At 52.9% G+C, this 19,115-nt stretch overlaps 3 protein-coding genes across 4 annotated transcripts; 1 reads left to right on the top strand and 2 right to left on the bottom strand.

The window, feature by feature from the left end:
- Positions 1-8,400: 8,400 nt before the first annotated feature.
- LOC119810429 (intercellular adhesion molecule 5) lies at positions 8,401-15,384 on the bottom strand. The gene is made up of 11 exons (XM_038323895.1): positions 15,303-15,384; positions 14,156-14,425; positions 13,696-14,016; positions 12,858-13,145; positions 12,480-12,734; positions 12,135-12,383; positions 11,066-11,308; positions 10,708-10,986; positions 10,373-10,612; positions 9,590-9,853; positions 8,401-8,789 (listed from the first exon to the last, which is right to left on the bottom strand). The coding sequence occupies exons 1-11, from the start codon at positions 15,382-15,384 to the stop codon at positions 8,527-8,529; spliced, it is 2,754 nt and encodes a 917-aa protein (XP_038179823.1). The 3' UTR covers positions 8,401-8,526.
- A 1,580-nt stretch (positions 15,385-16,964) lies between these two features.
- On the bottom strand, positions 16,965-18,973 carry Icam4 (intercellular adhesion molecule 4 (Landsteiner-Wiener blood group)). Of its 2 annotated transcripts, XM_038324062.2 has the most exons (3): positions 17,739-18,973; positions 17,320-17,625; positions 16,965-17,176 (listed from the first exon to the last, which is right to left on the bottom strand). In XM_038324062.2, exons 1-3 carry the CDS (start codon positions 18,091-18,093, stop codon positions 17,058-17,060), a joined length of 780 nt encoding a protein of 259 aa, XP_038179990.1. In that variant the 5' UTR covers positions 18,094-18,973; the 3' UTR covers positions 16,965-17,057. The 2 variants fall into 2 exon arrangements, with proteins under 2 accessions (XP_038179990.1, XP_038179989.1); XM_038324061.2 differs by having other exon boundaries at positions 16,965-17,625.
- On the top strand, positions 18,446-18,926 carry LOC119810541 (NADH dehydrogenase [ubiquinone] iron-sulfur protein 5-like). Its single transcript, XM_038324063.1, has one exon. It carries the CDS (start codon positions 18,544-18,546, stop codon positions 18,862-18,864), a length of 321 nt encoding a protein of 106 aa, XP_038179991.1. The 5' UTR covers positions 18,446-18,543; the 3' UTR covers positions 18,865-18,926.
- Positions 18,974-19,115: the final 142 nt, after the last annotated feature.

Genomic DNA, 19,115 nt, shown 5'->3' with positions numbered 1-19,115 from the left:
CGCGGAACTAGCTCTTGTAGCCCAGGTTGGCCTCGAACTCACAACACTCAGGAGGCAGAGGCAGGTGGATCTCTGTGAGTTCGAGGCCAGCCTGGTCTACAAGAGCTAGTTCCAGGACAGGCTCCAAAGCCACAGAGAAACCCTGTCTCGAAAAATCAAAAATCAAAAAAAAAAAAAAAAAAAAACAGAGAGAGAGAAAGCAGGCTGAGCAAGCCATGAGAAGAAAGCACCCCTCCTGCCCTCTGCTGATATCAGCTCCCGACTCCAGGTCCCAGCCCTGTCTGAGCTCCTGTCCTGACCTCCTTCAATGATGGAGTACCACGTGGAAATGTAAGCCAAATAAACCCTTTCCTTCCCAACTTGTTCTGCTCATGTTTTGCTATGCTTCGTCATAGCAACATTAACCCTAAGACATACCCACACGCTTGTGCTGTATATTTGGATAGATATATACATACAAGTGAAAATAAAATCTTGAAAAAAAAAAAAAACAATTCTAATTCAGTTGAAATGCTTTGCTTTGAGGCCAGAGCTTTGGATGCCTTGTATTCAAGCATCACCCAGAGGAATATTGAGCTACACAGACACTGAGAGGCTGATTTAGCCATGGTCCAAGGGATGAAGGTTCTGTTCAAGCCAGTGCCAGTGTTTGGCATGGTCCACAGCCAGCATGTACACAGCAAGGACTATAGATAGCATCACAGAGACTAAAAGGAAAGTCTGCGAATTGGTGTGACCAAGAGAGGGAACATTGCATTTGGGGAGTCTCTGAGAGGGGAGGGCCATGTGAAGCAGGGGGAGGGAAGCCAAGGCGGCAGCAGAGCCACCCAGAGCGTTGGATGATGCCAAGAGCACAGAAAATCTACAGTCACTATGGGTCTAGCCCAAGAGAGAGGCTACATGGGATGGGAGTGACAAAAGCCTTGGGTACTCATGGCAAGCCACCATGTTCCTAGATGGCAGACCTGAGCAGACTTTACTGTCCGTCTCACCTGCTCTTATCATCTCTGTCTTCCTGTTCCTCCCTGGTTTTGTCTCCTTGTTGTTTCTGTTTGTATTTGAGACGGGGTCTCTCTACAAAGCCCTAGCTTTCTAGAAACTCACTTTATAGACCAGGATGGCCTTGAACTCCGAGATCATGATTCTGCTTCCCAAATGCTGGAATCAACGGTGTGCACCACCACTCCCAGACATTCACTATTTTTATATGTATGTGTTTGTGCACACAGGAGCCTGCGCAGGTCAGGTGCATATTAGATCACCTGGAACTGGAGTTATCAACCAGGGTCCTCTGGAAGAGCAAGAAGAGCTCTTAACCACAGAGACATCTCTTCAGCCCCTTCCCTTTATTTTTTGAGATGAAATTTCTCACTGAACTTGGAACTCAGTGTTTGGGTAGGCGTGCCCGACCAATGAACTCCTCCAGGATCCTTAGTTTCTGTCTCCCCAGGACTAAGATTACAGGCAGACTCATAGGTGCTGGGCCTTTATGTGGTGCTGGGAATGGAACTCAGGTCCGTCCTTCCTCCCTCCCTCCCTTCCTCACACTGCACAGCCTGCCGGAACCTCATCAGGTCAGAGAGTGTCCTTTCCAGGTATCTTAGTTGGTCTAAACCTCTTCCAGGCAGCTTGGCTTGTTGCTACTTCTGGAAGCCATTTGGTCAGAGACATCTTTGCTGCATGGCTCTGTTTCCTCTGACAGGGAGGGGCCTAGTGAATCTGGTCAGTTTAAGGGACTTCCTGAGGCTAGTTTGAGTTGTTTACCTTCCTTTTTAACTAGCAGCAGGATGGAATGTTTCAATCTCTGAGAAAACTGTAACATGACCTGACCTCTTGCTCTTCATTTCTTTGGTCCCCTCTTCCTCCTCCTCAGTGGAGGTGACTGTAGGTGTCCACCTGTGGCTAAGAAACAGGCCACCATGCCACAGTAAGTCACTTGTTCTCAGGAGCTGCACAGTCATGAGTGGAGGATGACAACAGTGATCTATGGGTGTCACCACACATGTTTAGAAGGAGGTCTGATGGGCACATCACATCTGTCTAGAAGAACCATACAAGTCACCTCCCCACTGGGACCTATGACCTCCCCAGCCACAGGTGTCTGGTTTACAGTACCAGACATACTTGTATGTCTCTTGTGGAGCCTGCCTTAAATCCAATTGAATGGCTATTGTTCTTGTCCATATTGACTGAGCAACTATTGCACAATCAGGCCCATCCTGCCTCGAACGTCAGTATTTCAGCACACAGGGTCCACAGCCACGCAGGAATGTTGGGGATGGTATCCCACCAGCAGCCTGCATGTGGCCCCTTCTGGCACTGTGTGAGCCAGGCAGCAGATGGGAGCTTGCAGTCAGTCCCAGCTTAGTTTCCCCATGGCCTACACTTAGAGCAAGAACTTCGGTGTCTTCAGCACCAGGGTGTCATGTTTAGTCCTGGCATACAACCGACAACAGGAGCAAAGACTTTGGTTTGTGGAACCTCAGGGGCTTTCCCACCAACAACTCACAGGGAAAGAGTGTAGGGTAAATGGTCTGAGCTCACTTCCAGATTTGAAAACTCACCAAAACCCACCAACCTCTGAGCTCGAAATTCCACCAGTCCCTGGCCTTGTCCCAAGCGCAGGACTTGAAATCCCACCAATTCCCACCCTGGAGATCTCCACCCTCGAACTCTCTGCCCCAAGAAACCCTATATAAGTCTTGCTGCTTCTTCCCCAAGCAGAGGCAGCCACTCTCCTGAGTGTATGAGGTTTGTGTGCAAGGGTGACACTGTGGTCGTCCTTGGCTCCGACTGCCAGGATAGCTTTCCCCTCAGGGTTATAACCCTTACAGGAAGTCCACTCCTGGAACTGGGAGTTTCCATTCAATAACTTTGGGGCCCTTAGGCCTGTCCTTTTTCACCCTTTTAGGGTACCTTTTGAGTTCTTTTCTTTTTTGTTTTTCAAGACAGTATTCTCTGTGTATCCCTGGCTGTCCTGGAACTCATTGTGTAGACCAGACTGGCCTCAGAACTCAGGACCTGCCTGCCTCTACCTTCCAAGAGCACTACCAATGCTCAGCATTGGATTTATTTCTTTTAATTAACCCGGCCCCAGCAGGGTTACAAGGCAGTCAGAAGCACCATTGTGCCTGGTTGTCTCTCATGGCTTTCCTTATCTGCAAAACATTCAGTGGTTAGCTTCATCTCATCTGCATAACGAAGACTTCTCTGGAGAATGAACATGGAACTGGATTGGGCTGAGTTTATTAATATGCACCCTCTGAATGGAGATTCTAGGTTTAATATGGAAGCTCCCACAGTTGAAAAAGGCGTCAAAAGTCTGCTTGAATGGTTGGCTGAAGCATTTGCCAAAAGCTGGCCTACTGAAAAGGAGTTGGAGATGCCTGATCTCCCTTGGCTTAGCGTTGATGAAGGGATTTTAGGCTCAGGGCAATTGCAACGCTGGAGTGGATTTGCTGTGTAAAATCTAATCCTCCACAATGGGAAGGCCTAGAAGACATGGCCTGATCCCACAGGACATAAAATGGTTAGAGGGTGCCAGGGCGTTTGAAGAGCTTTGTGGTTACCCTTCTACTTGTACCAGACTTTAGGGTCGGACAGACTAAGTACAATGGGTTTAACTAGGCCATGAAGTAGCAGGGGGCAGCTGGGAGCCCTAGATAACCAAAGGCAGGGTGATTGTTATCATAATGGGCAGCATAGACAAAGCAATGTCCATAATGGCCTGGCCTGTAACAAAGAATTCTTTAAGAATATTAACTCAGCTGGTAAGTGGTGGCGCATGCCTTTGATCCCAGCACCCAGGAGGCAGAGGCAGGTGGATCTCTTGAGAGGTCCAGTCCAGCCTGGTCTACAGAGATAGCTCCAGGATGACCAGAGCTACACAGTGAAACCCTGTCTTGAGAAAAAAAACTAGACAAAACAAACAAACAAACCACACTTATAACACTAGCAGCAGCCTGGAGGGCTGGGGCAGGGTTCTTTGAAGGCTTCTTTGAATCAGCATCTAATACATGGCATAGTTTCTTCCACAGAAGGATTCATAGGTCCATGAATCAAGGGTAACAAAGGGAAGGATTCCACACGTTACCACCCCTAGTGATCCACTACACTAGCAAACTTTTTGCTTCCTGGTCCTCCAACCTGAAGTTCTGCAGGTCTAGAAGTTTTGCTTCCAGAGTGGGGAGCACTCTTGCCTGGGAGCCACACAAACATGACGTTGAGCTGAAGCTCAAACTTCCCCTGGCCACTTTAGGCTTCTGAGGCCCTTAAGCCAACAAGCTAAGAAAGAAATAGCAGTGTTAGGACGGGGTGACAGATCCAGATTACCATGGGGAAAATGGATTGCTTCTCCACACAATGGAGGTACGGAAGATTATGTCTGGAATGCAGGAGATCTTTTACAGCCTGTCTTGGTGTTACCATCCTGTGGTTAAAGTCAATGAGAAACTACAACAGCCCAATGCAGACAGGATGGCAACGTGCACAGATCCATCAGGGATGATGGTGTGGGTCACTCCTCAGAAAGAGCTTGCTCAGACTGGAGGAAATACAGGTGGGTAGCAGAGGAAGGTAGTTATAAACACTATCACCCAAGGCCATGTGACCAGTTGCAGAAAAGAGGATTATAATTGACAGTATTTCTGTTGCATTTTGTTAAGAATGTGTCTATGCAGATTATCTGTCTTTTCTTTCCATGATTTCTTTATTATGTAATGTAACACTACTTAAGAGAATATCAATAATTATTATTTAAGTTTGAGCTACTTAAAAAATGTACCTCAAGGGACATTGCCACCCATTCTAAATTTATACTTTTTCGGTTGTATGAGGGATAGCTATATCATATTAAGCGTAATTATGACATGGTTACTGTTTTTATTTGAAAATCAAACAAGCCATAAGGAGATATGATTGTGTCAGTTTGACAAGGAGAGGACTTGTGATGTTTTCTTGGTAGTCAACTAAAACCTAAATGACACACCTGTGAGGGATTTTTTGTTTGTTTTTCAAGATGGGGATTTCTCTGTGCAACAGCTCTGGCTGTCCTGGAACTCTGTAGACCAAACTGGTTTTGAACTCACAGAGATCCACCTGCCTCTGCCTCCCGAGTGCTGGGGATTAAAGGCATGCGCCACCACTGCCCAGTGGAAGACCCAATTTTAATCCAGATCTTTGAAGTGGGAAAAATCCAGCTTTAATCTGGGCCATGCCCTCTGCTGGCAGCCTCAATAATGGACATGGAAGCAGGAAGCTTGCTGTCCTTGCCTGCTGGCCCTCACTCTCCCTGGCAAGTCCATTCCTTCACTACCATTAGAGCCTACTTCTCTGGGATTCCAGAATATACTGAAGACCAGCTGAGATATCCAGTCTTGTCAACTACTGGATTCTTGGACCTTATTTTCAGACAGATGGCCATTGCTGGACTAGCTGGACCATAGCCTGTAAGCCATTCTAATAATTTTCTTTATATATGTGTGTATATTATATACAGTCACACGTGCATGTAAATTCTGTTCCTCTAGAGACAAGGCAACATCCCGAACCCCCGTCGCACAACAAACTGTGGGGTTACAAAGAGAGCCGTGGTGAAGCACTCTGAAAGTCTGCCGTCACCTGTTCTCAGCAAGTGTCAGGTGATCTCAGGAGTTCACAACTAGGAAGTCACCAAAGTCAAACATAAGCAGGGTCAAAAACAGCACAGAAAGGTTCCATCCAAGCCGGGCGGTGGTGGTGCACACCTTTAATCCCAGCGGCACTCGGGAGGCAGAGGCAGGAGATCTCTGTGAGTTCAAAGCCACCGTGGTAGCCGGGCGATGGTGGCGCACGCCTTTAATCCCAGCACTCGGGAGGCAGAGGCAGGCGGATCTCTGTGAGTTCGAGACCAGCCTGGTCTACAAGAGCTAGTTCCAGGACAGGCTCCAAAGCCACAGAGAAACCCTGTCTCGAAAAAACCAAAAAAAAAAAAAAAAAAAAAACAAAGCCACCGTGGTCTACAAAGCAAGTTCCAGGAAAGTCAAAGCTACACAGAGAAATCCTGTCTCAAAAGCCAACAGGACTCAAGGAAGCTTAGGGAGGCAGTTAGGGTTGAATAGATAATTCAGGGGTTAGCAGAGCCTGGCAGGGGCTCTCACTTAGCCTGTGCTGTCTTCTTGTGTCCCTGGCATAGCTTGGCTGTCTCCTGCCCTGCTTCCTGTTCTCATCTTTGCCGATTAAATGTTTGCATCTGAGCAGCCAATGGAGGTAGGAGCTGCCTAGACCACTTCCCTCACCAGAGCTGTTCCTGCTTCTCAAGGAGCAGAAACTGAGGAGGAGGCTGCTGGAGAAGGCCCAGCTGTTCTTGCCTTCTGCCTCTGCTCCGGAAGGGGGAGGGGAGGAGCTGCGCTGTGGGGGTGGCAGCGATCCCTGTGTGTGCTTATCTGAAGTGGACTGTGACAGGCAAGTCCAGGATACACCGAGGAGACACAGGTGGACACAGGAAGGAGAAACAACCTGTGTCATTGCTCAGTATGTGTGTGTGTGTCTGTGCGCACGCGTGTGTGTGTGTGTGCCACAGTGTGTGTGCGGAGGTCAGAGCACACCTTTGTGCCATCTCTTCTCTCCTTCTATCTTTTTATGGTAGAAGGGATCAAACTCAGGTTGCCAGATTTGTGCAGCAAGCACCTTTACCCACCAAGCTGTGTGACTGACCCACATCCACCTCGGATTTTTACTTGGGGGTTGGAGACTAAACTCACATCTGTGGCAACTACTGAGCCCCTGTAACATTTTCCATTGGTTTGCTTCTGAGGTAAGGTTCTTGTCCCAGACAGGTCTCAACTGGACACTTACCCAAGGACTAGTTTGAATTTGTGATTCACCTGTCTCTAGTCTCTAGTGCCAGGGATACAGGGGCTTGTCGCTCACACTTGCACGGACACCTTTAGCCTTTTACTCAGGCCGGAAATCCACAGGCCACTGGAAGGGGTGAAATGGCAGCGCATATGCTGGGAAAGGAACCTGGCTGTGACCATAAGCAGGCCTGGGGGAGCTACCTTCAGTCCCACCTTGGAGAGCAAAGGGATCAGAGGGCAGCAACTGGGCGGAAGAGATAAGTGGGAGGGACGGAAAAGGAGCTGGTCCCCACCCTACCCAAGTGTCCTTTTGTTGTAGGCAGCTGTATAGGAGGTCAGGCTCCAGGTTTCATGATGCAAAGATGGCTTGGAATATACTGGAAACATGAGCATTCATAGAAATAAAATCAAAGAAGTGCTTTGAATGAATAACTACTTCTTTTTTGTCTTTCTTTCTTCTTTCTTTCTTTTCTTTTCTTTCTTTTCTTTTTTTTAGCTTTGGAGCCTGTCCTGGAACTAGCTCTTGTAGACCAGGCTGGCCTTGAACTCACAAAGATCCACCTGCTTCTGCCTTCCGAGTGCTGGGACTAAAGGCGTGCACCATCACCGCCCGGCCTATTTCTTAGTTTTTATCTATGTGTGTATGTACATGTTTGCCTATGGAGGGCACTTGCCTGCAGAGCAGGTGGAGGCCAGCTGTTGGACCCCCCTAGAGTTGGGAACCGAATTTGGGTTTTCTATAAGAGCAGTATGCACTCTTAACCTGAGCATCTTTCTAGCTCCTCAAAAACTCTCTTTTTGTTTGTTGTTGTTTGCTTGTCTGTCTGTTTCTTCAAGACAGGGTTTCTCTGTATAGGTCTGGATGTCCTGGAACTTGCTTTGTAGATCAGGTTAGCCTCAGACTTACAGAGATCCCCTGTCTCTGCCTCCAGATGTTGGGATTAAAAGTGTGCACCACCACGATTAGATCAATGAATAACTCTTGAGGTCTGACTCAAGAGGTGGCGGTGAGAGAATGGGTTCGAGAGAGGATGGGTTATCCTCACCTACAGAGGGAGTTCCAGTCCAGCCTGGACTACATAGGACCCTGTCTTTTTGTTGTTGTTTTTTTCGAGACAGGGTTTCTCTGTAGCTATAGAGCCTGACCTGGAGCTAGCTCTTGTAGACCAGGCTGGTCTCGAACTCACAGAGATCCACCTGCCTCTGCCTCCTGAGTGCTGGGATTAAAGGCGTGTGCCACCACCGCCCGGCCAGGACCCTGTCTTTACAAAAAAAAAAAAAAAAAAAAAAAAAACCTGGGGATGTAGCTGGAGCTTGGTTGACAGAGCATGTCTGGAGCTCATGGTTCTGTTCCCAGGACTTCAAAAACCAAGTGTGGTGGTGCTCACTGGAATTACAGTCGGAAGGATCTCACAAAGACCTCAGCCACATGGGAAGTTTCAGGCCAACCTCAAAAAAATATACACACATATATAACAAATATGTGTGTGTGTGTGTATCTAATATGTCCCTTGAGATTGGAATTCAACCCCCATTGCTATACATTACAGACAGAGATCCAGAGTCCTTTATAAAAACTTTACTGAGGGAAATGGGTAGAAAATGGTGGTGATGCCCCTGGAGTTGAATAGTTAGAGACAGCAAACAATACATACTTCCGCCCTGGTGCTTGGGGAGGCCCCCCAGGGGCTCACGAGGCTGTCAGCTGGATGGCAAAGACCTCGCCATCTGCAGGTGACTCGGCAGTGCCTGGACTCTCAGCTCCGCCTTCAGCTCCCGGTGTCCCGCCCGCGCCATTGAGACAAACCGCCTCGCCAGAGCTCTCGGCCTCCTGGACGTTGTACTCGCCCTTCTTGCAGGCCGTGGATTGCACGTAGAAGGCCAGGCCGGCCCCCACGGCCAGCAGCGCTGCGCCCCCTGCTGCACCGCCCACAGCGACCCACAGCCACGGACCTGTGGGCGCAGACCCTCGCCAGGGTGGGCAAGCCCTTATTCTCCCCCAAACCCCCATGCACCTGCTACTGCAGCCTGACAGAAGGGGCCCAGGAAGGCCTCTCCAGCATCGGGGAACCCCAAAATACCAATGTACACCCTTCTTAAGCCATATGATTATAAGCCCTTGAACCCCCTACACCGTCCTCATGACCCAGCTCCTCCCATTCCCCTAAGGGGACAGCCTGCAGAGACCAGCTCAGCCTTCCTCTAGCTGATAGACCCCAGTCCCAGGACAGACATGAATTGGGGTCACCATCAGCTACTCTGAGAACATCTCTGACCCCAGTTCCTCCGCAGTGACATGGTGGAGAGTGAATTGGGTCAAGTGTTTCTTAGCAACTAGCACCTACTCTAATGCGACTCCCCCACCCCCAGGTCTGTCCTTGGAAGTCTTTTCTTCCTTTTGTGTGTTTGAAAGGTCTTATGTGGCATAGGTTGGCCTTACACTCCCTCTATGGCTAAGGATGACGACCTTAACCTCGGAATCGTTCTGCCTCCACTTCTGTATTTCCCTCCAGTATGGGACACGACACACAGGTGGGCAGCATTGTCCTGCCTCCTGTCCATTCTCTCTGTCTCCACTTCTTTCCCCTAACCTGTCACCAACAGCCCCATCCATTAGCGCCCTCGGCCTTCACATTTGGCCCCCTTTGGTCTTGCATACCAAGAGGTAGAGTCGGGGTCAGCCACCCCAAGGCCTAGGTCACTCCGTGTGGCATGTCCCTTGCCCCACCTCCACCCCAGGAACCCACACTCACCGGCCACGCGCACAGTGATGCGTCGCGCGTGGCGCCCATGCGCATTGGTGGCTGCACACTCATACTCGCCGCCGTGGCTGCCCATGGCGCTTGCCACGCTCAGCGTGCTGTTGTTGCTGGAGAGGCCGAGGTTGAGAGCCCCCGGGGGCGTGCGCCAGCTGATCTGTGCTGGAGGCCAGGCCTCTGCACGGCAGGTCAGAGTAAAGTTACCACCAGGTCGCACGCTTGGGGGCGAGGCCGCCAGCTCCGCCACTACAGGCCGGTCTGCAGGGGCACAAAGAGGCTGCTCAGCACTGGGCGTTAATCTGGATGGGGATATCCAGAATCAGTCTGTGACCACCCCTCCTGGGATGGGCGGGCAAAACCGCTGCCTCCTCTGAGAGTCCTACTCCCACCACCTACCTACCCCACTGTGGGAACAGAAGTGCTTGTTTCTTACTGAGGGGTACTGAAAACAGTCCCTCTGAATTCCCATGGGTTTGCCATTCTCCCCTCCCATGGTTGATGTGGGGAGGAGAGAGATAGTGAGCTAGAGAGAATCTATGTAATCCTGGTGGGGGGGGGGGGAGAGGGCCGGTGTAGCCTCTACATAGACCAGGCTGTCCTGGAACAGATATCTGCCTGCCTCTGCCTCTCAAGTGTTAGAACTAAAGAGTACTGGGAACAGAACGCATAGTTTTGTGCGCGTTAACTGAGCGTTCCATCCGCTGGACTGTATCCCCAGCCCTCCGGCCACCTTGCTAGCGGTCTGAGTCGCCTCCATCCAGCGCCATCCTCACTCACATTCCACACCCACGGTGACCGTCCGTGAATCCGTGCCATGCGTGTTGGTGGCCACACAGTGGTAGGTTCCCGCATCCTCTCGGGACACACGCAGCCTCTCCAGCCTGGCGGCACCCTCCCTGGAGCAGCGCACCCGAGGAGCGGGGCGGCCTTTGGCACTGCAGGTCAGCGAGGTAGCCTCAGCTCCTTCCAGCCAAGTCTGAAGACTTGGGCAGCTGGACTCATCCATCTGTGGCGGCGCTGCCGAGCAATCACCAAAAGGAGGGGCGTCAGGGAAGGGAGGGATCCTGGGATACCCCGTACTTCCCACCCACCTGCCCCCCCTCCCCGCTCACACTCCGCGCTCACGACGACAGTTTTGACTGTGGAACCGTGCCGGTTGGTGGCGTTGCAGAGGTAGATGCCCGGTGACAGGTTACTAGAGGTCACAGAGTTTCTAGGACCAGGGTTTGAGGACACCAGGGGTAATACCACCCCTTCACTAGCACCCTCGGAGCCCAGGCACTCCACGCGTGGTTCTGGCTTCCCATCAACTACACAGGAAAACAGCTTTCCAGATCCTTCTACCCACGTCCAGTTGCTCGGGCAACTGAGCTCCTCAAAACTGGGACCGTCTAGGAAGCAGGGAAATAGGAGTTCACATTGAGGACAGAGGATACCCATGTGCTCCTCTCTCCAGCCACCCCTACTCACATTCCACCGTGACAACCACATTTTTGGCCGCTGATCCTCTGGCGTTGATGGCTTCGCATCGGTAAATGCCGGCGTGCTCCCGAGCCACACGCAGTGGCCCTTCCATGACTTCCTCATTCTCAGAGCGCACACAACTCACGCTAGGCGGTGGGACCCCGTGTGCCACACAGCTAAGCGATGCCTCTGTTCCCTCCAACCAAATAATATGTTCTGGGCAGCCAACACTGTCCAGCGCTGGGGCATCTGGAACGGATTTTGTTTTGTAAGGCAGGATGGCCTATAGCACAGGTTGGCCTCGAACTCATGTAACTGAGGAGTATGTTGAACTCCAGTTCCTCCTGCCTCCTATTTCCAAGTTCTGGGCTTTAATTATGCCATGCAGAGGGTGGAACTTCACACATGCTACGAAAGCAATCTACCTATTGATTTAGAAACCCATCGAATTCCCCCAATGACCCTTCTTTCTACTTCCAGAAAGGATTTGGTGAGCTATATCCTGCATGGGAGCGCTCTCTCTCTCTCTCTCTCTCTCTCTCGCTCTCATTTTTGAAGATAAGGTTTTTCTGTGTAGTCCTGGCTGTTCGGGGACTCACTGTGTAGACCAGGCTGGCCTCGAAGTCACAAAGATCTATGCTGGGATTAAGAATTTGTGCCACTACTGCCCCCCCCCCGCCCGTGTCTCCTTAGTCAGTCCTGTTTTATTTATTTGTTTACTCTGTGTGATATATGTATGGGAAAGCATTACCCAGCCCATGCATGGAGGTGGGAGGCAGTTCTATCTTTCCACCTTTACATGGGTTCTGGAGAGAAACTCACTTGGTCAGGCCCCTTTCCTGAGGTCTCAGGGTTCAGTTTGACTGATTTCCACAAAGTGCCCATGAGACCTTCCCAGGTACACTTCCCAGTTTTGACTGCCAGACTGTGCCAAGGCTCCACAACCAAGTTTATGAACACCCTACCACTTCCCTCCAGTGTTCTCCCCATCCCTGCTGGAGCTGGGTGGGCCTCTTTCCCTCTCTGTAGGCCAGCTTCCCGAAAGAGATGCAGATGCCAACCTCTCCCCACTCACACTCCACAGTCAGGGTCACATCCTTGACCGCTTGGCCTTGGCCATTGACCGCTGTGCAGCGGTAAGTGCCTGCGAGGGCGCGAGTCACTGGGCCCAGCAGGCCAAGCGCCAGCACTGCCCCGCCATCAGCTCTCGCACAGTGCACCGAGGGCTCTGGGTTCCCACGGGCCTCGCAGTGGAGGGTCTGCTCTGGACCCTCGGGCCATGTCCAGCTCCTGGGACAATCCGAGTCATCCAGCCGGGGTGAATCTGCAAGCAAGAGGCAGAGGAAATACAGTATGGTTAAAGACGGGGCTCGCGGTATTGTCCTTGGAAGTCACAAAGAAAGGGTGAATACCCACTCACACAGGACACGAAGCTCAGTGCTCTGGTTCTTTCTTAGGGTCTCCCCATCCACTTCGAGGGCAGCGTCGCAGAAGAAGCTCCGCTTGTCGTCTTTCTCTGTGGCATTTAACTGGAGCTCAGCGGGTTGCCCCGGGACCGCCGCTGAAATTCCCTCCAAGGTGACAAGGGCTCGAGCCCCAGCCCAGCAGCTTATAGTCACCACCTTCCCCTCCGGGGCTTCTGGCTCGCTCAAAGTCAGAAGTGGAGCTGGGAAGCCTGGGGGGGTGGTGGTGAAACATTGGGTGGGGTTCACTGGCCACGCCCCCTCAGGTAATTCAACACCTCCCCATCTATTGGTCCTAGACCCGGCAGTTGAAGCCCATCCTCGATTCTCCTTACTGTAGACAGTCAGATTTTCCTGGGTCTCCCTGCTTTCGCCTCCGAGGGTCACGCTGCACATAAGCTGTGTGATGCCTTCTTGTTCTGCGCTTGGCGTAGCTGTGGCAGTGGCCACGAGGTTGTCGCCATCGAGGGTCACATCGGGTTGCAGCCTCTGGTCTCCCAGCGAGAGGTAAACCCCAGCCTCTGGGGCAGGAAACAGTCCATCCAAAGTGCAGCTCACTGGCCTTTCTGAGCCCACTTCTAAGAATCGGGGAGCAACTAGGCTCGGGGGAACTGGAGGCAGGGCTGGGGGAGACAAAGAACCAGAGCTCGAGTTTATATATTAAGCGTTCAGTATGGACCAAGCAATTTGCATGCATGTATCATAAATACAAAAGGGCCAGAGATATGGCTCAGCGAATACAGACGCTGGCCACCAACTTGGCGTAACGACCTGATTCGATTCCTAGGACCCATATTGTGGAAGAGAACCAACTTTCACTAAAGTTGTCCTTTAACTTCCACACATGCACCGTGGGGAGTGCATATTCTTCTCTCTCTCTCTCTCTCTCTCTCTCTCTCTCTCTCTCTCTCTCTCTCTCTCTCTCTCTCTCTCAGTAAATAAATAAATAAAAGCCCACAGAGGTAAACACTTAAGCTAGTAATCGTGTTGAAAGTAAAGGCTAGGCGCTAAACGTCAGGCAGCCCTGGTTGTGTAGTCCAGGCTGGGCTTAAATTCACAGAGATCTGACTTACCTCTGCTTCTGACTCCCAAGTGTTGGGACTGAAGGCGTGCGACACTACACCTGGCTGCCCCTAAATTTCTTAAAACTTGTCAGTTAGGGTCCACACTCACCAAAGGTGCGGAGCTGTCTGAGGGCGGAGCTGTTTGCGAAGAGTCCCAGGCCGTGTGGCCGCAGGTCCAGCTCGGCAAGGCATGAGAAATTAACGCCGTGGTCCTCCCTGCGCGCCAGGACTGTGGCGGTGAGCACCGCGCCGCGTGCTCGGGGTGGCTCGCCCGCGAAACTGCGGCGGGTCAGCTCTTGGGCGCCTCGCAGCAGAGTCAACGTGAGGCTCGCTCGGGGTCCCGCTCCTGGAACTCTGCAGCTCAAAGTGAAGTTCTCGCCCACGGGCTGCCAAGGAGGCAGCGGCACTAGCTCTACCCGATCCGGCCGCTCTGCAAGGGACCGAAACTTCGGCTCTAGTGAGCTTCAAAGCTCACCCGGTTGCGCGTGGAAAGGAGGGAGTGAGGGCCGGTGGGCGGAGCTTGAAGGGGAGGTCCAGAGACCTAAGGGGCGTGACCACCCAGAACTCACGGAAAGTTCGAATGAGTCCACGCGCTTGTAGTGTGCGGCGCGCACAGCGGAAGAAGCAGACGGGTTGGGTCTCTGGCTCTCGGATGTCCACCAGCTGTCGAGCCAGCCAGCGAAGACCCCTCTGGGTCCCGTTCCGGCGCAGCGAGGTCTCCAGGCCACCGCGCTCCGGCCGCGGACAGTTAGTGCTGCAGTTGAGCCACAGCGAGCCCCCGCGCTCCACTAGCGCCACACGGGGCTGAAGGTCGGCCCAGAAAGGTTCTAACGCGACCGCTGCCCGGGAAAACGCGGGCTCAGCCTGGGGACCCCTCTCTAAAATCTTAGCACCCCTATATCCCAAATCAGGGGTCTCAGCAAGGACGAGGAGAGGCCACCGCCAAGAAACAGCACGGGAGTCCCGCATCCCACTCAAGCTTCGAGGCTGGCACACTCTGAGAGGGGCGTCTCTGAAAGCCTTGCTTTCTAAGCACAGATGGGGAAACTCGGTGCGGGGAGAATGGGGTCTCGGATGCACACGTCAGTAGTGGGGAGGAGGAGACTCCAGTGACGGGGGGGGGGATGGGGAACCAAGTGAGTCCCAAGATTCTGGTGGATCGTCAGGAAATGGGGGTGGGGAGACACACTGAGGCTGGGGGCGAAAGCGTGGAGACGAGACTGAGTCAAAGGCTTAAAGGAGACTGTCCCCAAACTTGAGTAACTTGGACAGAAAGCCTCAAGGCTGGACTCCTGGAAGGAACCGCGGGAAAAGCCCCAGAAAAGCTGGTTGCCAGGGCTACAAGTGGAGGGGGTACAGAGCCTCTGAGTCATAACAGTTGAGGAGATGGGGGTCTTTGAGGATCACGAATAGGGATGATGCCAGTCCGTGAACCATAGGGCACGACAGAGCAGGAAAGACTAGGAAAGCCACAGTGTCTCCTGAGCGGGGTTAGGTGCAAAACCCCAAATCCAGAAAAGGTGCTGGGTTCAAATCTGAAAGATCGAGGTGTGTTGGGGTGGAAGAGGGATGGGGAGAAGCCCGGGTTCCAGTGGTGGCAGAAGCGTGGGAAGCAAGAAGAGGGCGGAGCCTGGAGGGACACCCGGGCAGCCCTCTCCGATCCTTCAAAACCGCCCCCGCCTTGTCCACCTGGCTATGCGGGCAGGCTCTTCTTACCTGAGATGCCGAGGATCCCCAGGCCCAGGGCCGCCCAGAGGCCGAGAAGCGCTTGGCGCAGCCCTGGCGAAGGCCCCGGCATTGCCGCCGCTGCCGGGGAGGGGAGAACGCAGGAGGCAAGGGGAGCGCGAGTGATGGAGAGCCGGGCTGGGAGGACGGCGCAGCGCAGCGGGTGGAGTGTGGGGGTGGCAGAGTTGCGCCCAGGGATTGGTTTAAACGTTGGTAACTTGGTTTCCAAGGAGGGGGCGGTGGCAGAGGCGGTGATGGGGGGCGAACTGCCGGGAGGCGAGCACGCACCGGGCTGCTCTCGGCTTAGAGCAGACTAGCCGACCAGGCAAGAGAGGTCCCCCGTAGGGGGAGGGAGTCTACGTGGAGCGGTCTGATGGTCTAAAGCCTTTTGGGGGCGACCACGCTCTCCCGCGTCATCTGTGGCGAAGGAGGGGAGGGATGCTGTAAGGCCCTGCCCAAACTCCACCATCCTAGGTATAGATTCTGGGATAACAAGCTAGGGTTCCAGGCCACGCCCATCTCCGGCCTCCCACCAGCGCCCCTTGGAGCAGGTGTATGCTGGGTTGCTTGTAGAATCTTGGGAAGTCGTAGTATGCTGAAAAGGTGGTTTTAAGAGGAGGGTATGGGGAAGCCTCCCTTAACTGAGGCTTAGCTTTGACCTCCAGCAGATTGAACATGGGAGCCACGCCCCTAAGACCTCCTCTGTGCACGCGGCGACGGAGGAGGGGGGATCAAGTGCCCGCGAATCGCAGACACGTGTGCGTGTGCGCCGCGTTCGCGGGCGTCTAAATTAGAGTCGGTTTCGGCACACGATCTGTATTTACCCAGCGTGCAGCGGGAATGTGTCTATAATGCTGTTGTGAACCGAGTCTCTCAGGAGAGCATTTGCACATTCCTCGCCATGGGCGCCGCAGCCTCTGCTGGATAACCAGTGCGAGATTCTGCAATCCAAGCTGAACCAGAAGATCAACTGGGGACACTTGTGACCTCGCATCTGTCTCTAAGCTTTGACACCCCTCCCCAGATGCATGCCTGGCTCGGTGACAACAAACGCGTTGCCAGGATGGAAGTCTGTGACAGCCCATGTGGTCTGAGCAATCATCTCAAACTTGTTGCTAAGCTAGATCTCCAATCTGGGTATCTGCTTCTTCTACTCCGTGCAGGAGACCCCGCCCAATCATGTTTCCCCTCCCCCTTCATTAATGGTAACCCCGGGGACCGGGTCTAGCTCCACCCACTGGCCTCAGGAACGCGCTAGATCTGCTAGGGAGAAGATAAGGGAAACTTAGCTTCCAATCAGAGCTATGGTGTGTATCCGCAGAGCCAATCAGAAAAGGCCATATTAAGAGCCGTCCTACCCCACCCCCCCAACTCAGGGCCTGGAGGAGAGGCCAGTTTAGCCCTTCTGCCCTGCAGGGATAAATCCAGCTAGACTGAACGCGGAGAGGTTCTGGGACCTCAAGCCGGTCTTGAAGGAGAAACTTCAGGTGCCTTGAGACATACGAGATGTTTCCTCTGATACCGGGTATTGAAACCAAGGCTAGGCAAACGTACCCTTAAGCTACAAATCTTCAGCCCATAAACAAGGAGTTCGGAGACGTCAGGGTCCCCTAAAAATGAAACCACTTCCTCCAAGAACCGTAGGACAAAGACTGAGGAAGAAGGCTTTATTGATCCAACAAAAGTATGTGAATTAGTTGTTCTGGGCTTCGTTTCCCTCCCTCTTGTCAGGCATCGAACACCCGTCTATAACTGAGTCTGAACGGCCAGGTACTTGCGCACGTAGACAGTCCCCACAGCCAGGATGATCCCCACCAGGGCTGCGATGGAGGCAGAAGCCAAGGCTTTGGAGACTGGACTCAAAGCTGGGAGCAGGAGTGAAAATCAGGACCGAGGAGGTCTAAGGACCTCCAAGCGTGTATGGAGCCCACCCCTGTTCTGCTGGCCCTCTTGGGGTGGCAACATCCCCTCCCCCGCACCAATTCCCCAAGTTTGCAGGGTGCCTCACCGAGGACCTTCAACATAACTGGTGCAGAACTGCTGCGCACGACTAGCCCATCGAGATTGAGGCGTGCATGGCAGGTGAGTGGTTGCCAGAGGTCGTTGGGTCCTGCCCGCATCACGTAGGTCAAAGTGACATTAGCCAGATCTGAACCGGTGAAGCGCTCCAGACTTTCAAAATAAACCACCCGGCCACCTCTTCTCAGGCTCACCACCAAGTACCCCACGGGGAACACGTGTATCACATAGCAGCGTAGAGTGTACTTGTGGCCCATTAGGACCGGAGGCTCCATGATCACGCTTCTCGGCCGTTCTAAGGCAAGAAGGGTAAGACCCGCAGGCACCTCCTAAAGTAACTGCCAACTATCCCATTCCTCCACCCTTCTCCCCTCTCCCCATCCCGGCCTGAACCCCGGTCTCCCTCACTGTAAGCGGTGATCCTGGCGGTGGCCTCGCGCGTTTCTCCAGCGCAAGTGACGACGCAGCGCACCTTGGAATTCCAGGCCCTCACATCCAGCAGCTGGTAGGATACCCAACCCGATCCACTGAGTGTCTTTCCCTGCCGCAGCTGCGTGCGCAGGCTGGAACGCACCGGCAGGGGGCAGCTGTGGCTGCAGTTAAGCCACACCGAGCCCCCGGGAGGCACAGCCTCCAGCTCCGGGCTTAAACGCACCAAGAAAGGCGTTGAGGTCCCGGAAGGCGCGGGAGGGCTCATGTGGGAGCTCACACCCCTCGGATAGGCGGCCACCAGCAAAAGCGACGGGAGCAGGACAGACTCCATGGCCCAAAGCTCGAGGTGCGGTACGGGAGACCAGGGTAGTTTCAGCTGGCCCTGGAGATAAGACTCCCTGGCCACGCCCCAGAGTGGGCCCAGCAGCCCTGTTGAAGACACCGCCTCCCAAATGACACATCAGACCCCACAGTTAACCAGAAGTCATTGCACTTTCCTGAACCGGGGCTTTAGTTTTTACTTAAGCTCCAAAGGGTCATTAAATAGATTTCAGTGGGTGTTGTAATGGCTCAGGCCTTTAATCCCAGCATTCAGGAGACAGGCAGGCAGATCTCTGTGAGTTAGAGGCCAGCACGGTCCACATAGCAGGTTCCAGGACATTCAGGCTACACAGAGACGCTGTCTCAAAAAACAAAGATGAGGCAGACGTCTGTGTCTCCCCGAAACCGGCTGTCGTGATCTACTGCCAGGGAACCTACAAGGGCACTTCTGTGGTGCGCCATGCCTTTCTTTGATGTGCAGAAAAAGCTGGGCATTAGCCTCGATCGCCACTTTGTATTCCAAAGTGTTGAGCAGCCCTTCAAGATTCCCGCCCGATGCCATGCTTTCGAAAAAGAGTGGATAGAGTGTGCACATGGCATTGGTGCTACCCGGGCTCAAAAAGAATGCAGAATAGAATATGAAGATTTCGAGGAATGTTATCTTCGGTATAAAACGATGAAGCGCCTGGGTCAAATCAAACGACAGCGGGATAAGCTAATTAAAGAGGGGAAATACACCCCTCCACCTCACCACATGGGCCAGGACGAACCCAGGCCCTGAGCAGAGCAGGTGGACGCTGCTCTTCATGCTGTTTTCCGCTGGGAGAAAGTCTAATGAAAGCTGCTTCATCGAGTACATAAAAATAAAGAATTAGTCAACCTTAAAAAAAAAAAAAAACAAAGATGAAGAAAAAAAATAATCTAGTTTGCAGACTCAGGGTTAAGGTAACAGGTAACACTTTGAAGAAGTGGGGAGTCAGGAATACTTAGAGGGAGCTCTAGGTAACTGAAGTGACACCTGTCCTCAAACTC

This window comes from Arvicola amphibius, chromosome 3 (assembly GCF_903992535.2).
Source record: "Arvicola amphibius chromosome 3, mArvAmp1.2, whole genome shotgun sequence".
NCBI classification, from domain to species: Eukaryota; Metazoa; Chordata; class Mammalia; order Rodentia; family Cricetidae; genus Arvicola; species Arvicola amphibius.
The sequence above is the reverse complement of the archived record's forward strand: the minus strand, read 5'-3'. Positions and strand labels throughout refer to the sequence as shown.

Bases quoted from the DNA above. Each gene is read 5' to 3' on its own strand.
- LOC119810429 (XM_038323895.1), bottom strand. From the start codon at position 15,384: ATGCCGGGGCCTTCGCCAGGGCTGCGCCAAGCGCTTCTCGGCCTCTGG. The intron at 10,613-10,707 runs GTGAGCGGGGAG...ATTGCTCGGCAG, and splicing joins TGTCGTCGTGAGCGCGGAGT to CGCCGCCACAGATGGATGAG. The intron at 9,854-10,372 runs GTGAGTGAGGAT...GTGCCCCTGCAG, and splicing joins GGTCACCGTGGGTGTGGAAT to ACCGGCCTGTAGTGGCGGAG.
- Icam4 (XM_038324061.2), bottom strand. From the start codon at position 18,093: ATGGAGTCTGTCCTGCTCCCGTCGCTTTTGCTGGTGGCCGCCTATCCG. The intron at 17,626-17,738 runs GTGAGGGAGACC...TTCTTGCCTTAG, and splicing joins CGCCAGGATCACCGCTTACA to AACGGCCGAGAAGCGTGATC.
- LOC119810541 (XM_038324063.1), top strand. From the start codon at position 18,544: ATGCCTTTCTTTGATGTGCAGAAAAAGCTGGGCATTAGCCTCGATCGC.